Source organism: Pyxicephalus adspersus, chromosome 4 (genome assembly GCF_032062135.1).
Source record: "Pyxicephalus adspersus chromosome 4, UCB_Pads_2.0, whole genome shotgun sequence".
NCBI lineage: Eukaryota > Metazoa > Chordata > Amphibia > Anura > Pyxicephalidae > Pyxicephalus > Pyxicephalus adspersus.
The window spans coordinates 73,636,295-73,644,319 of record NC_092861.1 but is presented as its reverse complement, the minus strand read 5'-3'; the positions used below and the strand labels follow the sequence as shown (position 1 = coordinate 73,644,319).

The 8,025-nt window shown below is 36.4% G+C and overlaps 1 protein-coding gene across 1 annotated transcript in view; it reads left to right on the top strand.

Annotated features, from left to right (window-relative positions):
* The window catches only part of MDN1 (midasin AAA ATPase 1), a 98,408-nt gene that overhangs the window by 82,157 nt on the left and 8,226 nt on the right, over window positions 1-8,025 (top strand). Inside the window, 9 exon segments of the mRNA XM_072408636.1 lie at window positions 316-488; window positions 3,315-3,476; window positions 4,350-4,487; window positions 4,994-5,135; window positions 5,801-5,979; window positions 6,154-6,297; window positions 6,580-6,727; window positions 7,064-7,362; window positions 7,644-7,790. Of these exon segments, the coding sequence (XP_072264737.1) occupies window positions 316-488; window positions 3,315-3,476; window positions 4,350-4,487; window positions 4,994-5,135; window positions 5,801-5,979; window positions 6,154-6,297; window positions 6,580-6,727; window positions 7,064-7,362; window positions 7,644-7,790 (1,532 nt within the window).

Genomic DNA, 8,025 nt, shown 5'->3' with positions numbered 1-8,025 from the left:
TTTTTTTTTTTTTTTTTTTTTTTATAAGGTAAAGTTATTTGTACTTTTGAGTTGGTAAGGATGGGTCACCTGAGCTTTTGGTATTGGCCCTCCAGTAGTTGGCGCTGTGTCCTCATGTAAAGTGTGTAGCAAACTTTTGCCTCTGGTCTCCGAGTTTGTTCCTACTTTACTGAGGACACATTGTGCCATCTACCTTTTGTCTCTAATATAAAATGTGATTTAATTATAAATCTCAGTTTATACTCAAGTATATATGGCATACATTTTAGTTGCACTAACTGGTCTTTATTGCTACTATTTTGTATTTTCTTTCAGTTGAGGAGAACACAATGGACAGCCTGCAAGAAGGCCTCATTACTAGACTGCTGACTGAAGACCTCTCACGTGATTTGAAAGCTTTGGATATACAGGCAGTAATCTCTGTAGTCACCGAGCTTCTTAAAAGGCTTAAAACCTATGGAGAAGACTGCATAAAGGACAAGCATTTGGTTAGCAATTTTTTTTTATTATTTACTACATTAACTGACAGTGAACATTCAGCGAACATTCTACACAATCATTCGTGTTTGATTGACTAATGCTACTTACACATGTGCAGTAATTGTCGTTGGAAACAAACGATTAAGAGCTGATTGTTCAATAATCGCTAACAAAAAAAAGAATGCACGACGCTAGTGAACAAGCAATGTCGCTGGAGACGAACGACTGTCCTGGCAGATCTGTTTGGGCAACAATTGTTCACTATCTATTGTGTATACAGTGATGTAGTGATCATGGATGGTTCTACAGTACACTTTCTCGGGTACACATCACGTCCTGCAGCAGCCAAGTGATCGTATCTAGTGTTCGTACAATATTAGTTGATTATATTTGAATGATCTTATCGTTAGAGTATGTACAGAATCGTGAACTATACGATTGTTCAAAATAATCATGAATAATCATTGATCTGTCGTTAGTTGATCGTTTTCTAACGTCAATTGTTGCATGTGTTTACGTAGTCTAAGATTTCAATGCAAATACTACCTTTCTATAAAAGGTTTGCATAGTGCTAGTCACATCCCTACATAACAATGCTGAGACCTAATATGGGACTTTCAATATTTTCTTGGTAAACAGAGAGGCACATTTTAATGTATTGATGCTGTGTAATAATGTCTGCTCTGAAGAACTGCTACTTGCAATAATTAAACCTGCTTACAGATTTTATTTTACCTTATTATTAAATTGCACAACAACGATTTTGCTACTGGGAATAACGCGTGATTTACATGATTCTGTGTGTGCGGATTCCAAATCTGAATTTGCCTATCACATACAGATTGTAAGTTATAGGCGTACTATAACTGTTCAAATGGTCGGTAATTGGGTAATGTATTTTTACATGGGAACATTATAATTATATTATTATTGCCATGCATGTTCCAGCAGCGGCTGGGCATGTCTGGGCAAGTCAGTGAGTTGACGTCAGAAATAGATATATAAGGTGAGATCGACCAAGGGTTTGTCCCTAGTGCGAAACCATCTCTTTGGATAGTACAGCTAGGCCATAGTGAGTCTGTTTTGAGCTAAAGATGAGTAGGGGTAACTGTTAAACCAATTTTTGCTACATTTGTGGCAAATATACCCCATGTGATCAACTGATCAACACAAGAACCTAACCAAGAGGGTGAGATTTGCTTGAGTATTACTTTGGATGTGAAATTGGAGATCAGGATAAAAGCTGGGCACCTCATATCTGCTGTCAGATGTGTTACGTTGGCCTAATACAATGGTTGAATGTTATTGACCCCAATTTGAAGAGGGTAAGCCACAATTGTATATGCCAATAAGATTTAGATGATCTAGTCAAGTCTAGTCAAAGAGTCTAGTCTAGTCAAAAGAGAAGTCTGAAGTACTAGCTTCCAGATTAAAGGAGTGGAATTTCCTACAAAAAGGAACGACAACTTCACACTTTAGTTAACATCAAACGAAGTTTGCAGGTTATTACAAGCTAGAAATAGACATTTGCTTCTGTACCGACGTGAGTGATGATGGCGTTAGGTTGCGAATACATACTAGAGCAGTGGAGATTGTTCAAAGACTCGGGCAAAGCAAGTTTGAAAGCTGTATTGCTTTATAAAGGTAACAAAAAACCTTCTGTTCCTCTTGCTCATGCCACGGGAACAAAAGAGACATACAGATCCATTGTGGACATTTTGAAATTGATTAACTATTCAGAACACAAGTGGAACGTTTGTGGTGAACTGAAGGTGGTGGCACTCCTTCTTTGCCTGCAATTGGGATATAAAATATATGTGCTTTCTGTGCCTGGGGAACAGTCGCGATGACAGCAACCATTACAAAAAGAAAGAATGGCCACCCAGACCTAAACACACTGTTGACCAGTACAACGTGAAGCATAAATCTCACTCATTGATCCACAGAAAGTTTACCTTCCGCCACCTCATATTAAACTTGGAATAATGAAAAAATTTGTTGTTGCAATGGATTGTGATGGTATGAATGTTCAGTATCTGAAGGACAAGTTTGGAAAAGTTATAACAGATGCTAAACTGAAAGCAGGCATTTTTGTTGGTCCCCAAATCCCCAATTTAATGCATAATGCCACATTCATAGACAAATTCAACCCACTTGAACTTGCTGCTTAGGATTCATTTGTGCTAGTTGCACAAAACTTTCTGGGCAACCAGCGAGCTGAAAACCATGCTGAACTTGTGAACCACAAACCATCAACTTGGCTTCCGAATGTCACTTAAATTCCCATCTGGACTTCTTCCCACAAAATTTGTGTGATGTGAGTGATGAAAAGGGGAAAGGTTTCACCAGGACATTTCTTTTATGGAAACAAGATATCAAGGCCGGTGCAACCCCAACATGATGGGCGACTACTGCTGGTTTCTGCAACTGGAGACAGCGGAGGGCCACAAACTTAAAAGCAAGTGCATGAAACACTTCTGAAGTATAAATGTGTGTTGAACAAGGACTTGAGTTATGTGTAATTGTATATGTTGTTGCAACATAAAACTACGTTTTCGTAACGTTTTTTGTAGAACGGAAGAATGTAGCTAATCGCGTCTATACACGTAAATAACTTCGCATCCTGACGTCCCAGGCAGAATCAGACTTCAGATTTAGATTCAGCGCACTTCATTTAGTATAGGACACATGGATTTGTGATGCAGTGTTATTTTTGTTTGTGCTGGCTTCTTTAGTTTGAATGTTCGAGGAAAATTTGCAACATTATACATTTTACATAATACAACACTAACGCTCTATGACAAAATCATAACATTTTTTCATTTATTTTTCAGTTTTTCAACCAATGCTGTGGCTTGCTTGTCCGACTCTTACCAATGCTGTCTGCCTATTCTGACCTGCTGCTGTTTTTCCTTACTGTGTCCTTGGCAACACACAGGGAAACAGGAAAACTGCTTTCAGTTTTGACCCAGATCTTTTCAGAACTTGCCCAAAAGGTAGGTAATTTGTGTCTCAAGAAAATTTACTTTTCCCCCAATGCAAAGGTTTCTTTTAACCTATGTATATGTATAAAAAGCATTAAAGTAATAAAGTTATAGCTTTGTGTTAATGTATGTATAGGAAGTGTCTTACTTTACCAAACACATTTATGCTTTCAAATTAGCAGTTGGGTGGGATAAATACATTTGAAATAGAAAGGAGTGAAATTAGACAAAAAGCTTACTTTTGCGTTTGTTCCAACACTTCTTATTGGTGATAACTCCGTTCTTCAACACCAGTCCCATACCAGGGTGCTGCTAACTTCTTCAAAGATTGTAATACTCAAGTAAGGATGATAATTGCATGAGACGCTGGAATTTATATCCAGCAGTCTATAGCACTTGTTATTTTCTTGATAGTTTTTGAAATCAGATTCCTGAGGGAAGCTGGTCCTGATATCACTGTCATCAGACAAAAAAAAGCACAGTGGGTCCTTCTTTTCAGCCATCTTGTTAGAATAGATAAATGTGTCCTTTACCCTTTATTTTTGGGTATTCATTTTTTCATTTTGTTTTCTATGGTTACCCTAATCCTGGTCATTCACATGGCAAATTTGTGCCTGACTGGTGACTCCGACTTAATTGTCACTGGTACAGGGCAAGCATATTTTAAATATAGAATTTCTCTTTTCAGACATATGAAGCCATAGCTTTAACGTGATAGTCAGAGAACTAGAATTTTTAAGGAAAAACTGCATATGATAGCTTCTGTGATTCTTGCATGAGAACGATGTCTAATATTTTTACATTTTATATATGTACCTTGCCATTTATTCAAAAAAATCTTTTTTAAATGTTCCTAAACTATATATGAATGTTGTTGTGTTTTAGGGTTTCTGCCTTCCCAAAGAACTGATTGAAGAAGCAGCTGGTGATGGAGGAACAGAGTTCCATGATTATGAGGGAGGTGGAATAGGAGAAGGAGAAGGCATGAAAGACGTGAGCAATAAAATTGAAAATGAGGATCAGGTATGGGAGTTATTGCAAAGTTCTATGAAAAATAAAATTGCAAGTTCAGATCTCACATTTTAATAAACTCAATTAATACATAATGAAAGTGACTTGCTCAGTTAAGAACATTTAACACATAATAGACAAGTTTCTAAGGGCAGCAAAACACGTTTAACCAGTCCAGTTCAAGGTATTGTGTATTCGTAAGAGGAGCACAGAAGTTTGTTTTCATATGTGTGGGCAATGCTTTTACAAGATTCTGCACAATTCCAGATCTCTATAGGACCATGTATGAAGTTTTGTTTTTTCTCTTTTTTTCTACCTAGGCTCACAAATAACTGGCATATAAACAGTTATTTATTTAGGCAGTTGTTTTGGAAGACAAAAACTGTCATTCTAGTAAACGAACATGACCTTACAGGAATATCAATTTAAACTAAATTCCTTAATACTTCAGTTTTTTTTTTACCAGACATTCATACACCTTTTATCTGTTTTCATATCTAATAATGCTGCTGTGGTAGGTTGAGGACACCTTGCAAAAAGGGCAGGAGAAAGAGAAGGAGGATCCCGATTCGAAGCCGGATATTAAAGAGGAAGATGATGCCATTGAGATGTCTGAGGATTTTGATGGAAAATTACATGAGGGGGACAAAGAAAAGCAAGGTTAGGAACAACACATTTGATTAAAGTTATTTCATTATTAAGTGGCAAAAATGTGTAATGTTTGTTTAAAGTTGCTCAAGCAGGAAGATCTCTGTTCATTCTATTTTAGACTCATTTATTTTAATTTATTTATTCATCTAAATGTGTGTTAATTGAAGTAGCATATAATTACAGCTTCATCCAGGTCTAATCTAATCAGAGCATTACAATTACATTATAATTTAATTGTGTCTACTTACCAATGGGGTGGTCCAAACGTAGTGAGCTGTCTGGAACCTCATTTCTCTACTTGTACATGAATACACAGAATCCTTTCTAATGGAGAGTGACTGTTATTGTTAATCTTGGCAATTCTGTTGATAGTCACGTTTTGTTTCATATTTTTAAACAAAAATTAAATAGATTCAAAGAGGTAGGTGAAGCTAAGATAGTTGTACGGAATGTAGTGAGCAGAAAATGCAGAAAGTTAAATAATGCTTTCTTCCTGAGGTACTGAATAGAACAAAAGGTCCAGTCTATTGATTGGCTATTGATTTTGCTGCAGACACGGATTAATATCTAGCTGGCCTATTATTGGAGCAGGGGTGAATAGTGAAGCTTAACTCTCAGGCTTAACTAGTTAACTGGTAGACAACTTCAATATTTATTGTAATTGTCTATAACAGAGGAGGAGGATGATGAACTATCTGACAAAGAAGAAGAATTGGATAAACAGATGGGAGACCTTGGTGATGCAGAAGCAGACAAGCTTGATGAGAGACTTTGGGGAGACGATGATGATGATGATGAAGAGGAAAATGATGATGATGATAAAACTGAAGAACAAGGACATGGAATGGACACGGTAAACAATTCAATGAACAAAATGCATTTTTTTATTTTTTATTTTTTTATAATTAAACTATTTTAAAAATAGTGTTATAGCATTTCAAAATAAACACGGACTACATGGGCAATGTGATTTAGATAATCTGTATAGGACACAGGCTTGGTCTAACATATTTCCAATTCGTCTCAGGGAGAATCTGAGTTGGTTGCCAAGGATGACAATCAGGATGCTGGAAATTCAGATCAAGATAAAAAGCAGAATTTTAAGGATGAGATCAAGGAGGAACCAGCTGAAAGTGGCCGAAAGGACAAAATTCATGAACAGATTGATGAGGTATGTATGTAGATGCACATAGTAAACGCCTGGGTTTATTAAAAGTGGAATGTCATGCAAAATGATGTAATTTTTTTGACTTGCCAATTCCCTGTGGAGACTCCACTCTCTGAGCAACACTTTACATGAATACTTTAATGAAATAACACATTTTCTACAAAAAGAACCGATCTAGAAGTTTTTTTACTGACTTCACTTTCACTTTAAACGTGATTTGTTTGTCAGTTGCCATTTTTGTAATTACCTTTAGATGTTCAAAGTTAACGAACATCTGTATTTTAGCGAGAATATGATGATAATGAGGTGGATCCTTATCACGGTAAGCAAGATACTCAGCAAGAACCGGATTCTCTGGACCTTCCTGATGACCTGAATTTGGAGAATGATGAGGGTAAAGCCAGCGGAGATGAAAAAGATGAGAATGATGAAGGTATGTACAGTTTAACTGAAGGTGAAGGGTATTTATATTGATCTAAATTGTAACTTTAAAGAGGCCTTTCTGATTTAATGAATCAAAAAAAATGAATACATTTTTTACAATAAACTGCCAAATTAAATCATATTTTGTCAGTATTTATCTAAATTGGTGCCTAGGTCACCTCATGGTCACTTGTAATCTGCCAGCAGTAGATTGTGGTTCCTCTTTTGCGATTATACAAAATTTATTTGTTGACCTCAAGTTTTACTTTTCATTGACTTTTTTCTTGTGTTTTATTCCGCCACCAAGTCTGACGTGCTTCATCTTTTTTTTTTTTTGTAATATAAGAAGGAAATCCTTTTGATATTGATGAAAAGCCAATGGAAGTAAATGAAGAAAGTAAAGAACAGGAAGATGATGGTGAAGAAAATTCTGAAAAGCAGGTTCAGGAATCTGCAGAAACGGAGCAATCAACTGACCAGGACAAAAATGAGGAGGAGTTACAGGAGGAGACTCATCAGGAAGCAGAGGAGGAAACTGGACAGGATCCCGGAGAGAAAATACCAGACACCGCTAAAGAAGAAGAGAATGAAATTAATGACAAACATGAAAATGAGTTGCCAACCGATGAAGGCCTTATCCCTCAGGTAATAACAATTAGAACTATTTTGGCTTGTCTTAGGGGGCTGTCACATAACTTTTTTCCATACTCATTAACATGAATACAGTCCTTTCTATCATTCAGTAATACTGCAGTAATAACTACAATTGTCCATTCACAGAGAGTACATTACACTTGTCCTGCAATGTTTTAAACTATGTAAACATTATAGTTATGGTTTCTAACTGTATATGTACATTGTAGAGGCAATATTTGTTCGTTACATGTACAGACACAAAAATGGCAGGGCTTTTTTTTCCTTACTAGAATGACGAGAAGTCTGAGACTGAGGTGCAGGACTCCACTGAAAGGATGGAGCATAAAGCATATGGTAAAACTGCAGAGGACAACCTGCAAAGTGAAGATGCCGCTGAATTAGCTGGTGCTGCTTCGGAAAAAGATGACACCAAAGAGGTAAATTTTACTTACCAAGCTTCCTTTCAAAATGGTTGTCTATAAAAAAATAAATATATATTTAATGCTATTAGGCAGTTATTTTAAATCAATATGTCAACAGTTTTAAGAAAAGGTATTCTTGGTTTACTGTATCGATCCCATGGTAAATTACTTACTTTTATCCCCATAGAACAACTTGTCCCTCACTGCTTGAAATTAATCCTGATCGCATTATTGCCCCTTTTGGGTTCTG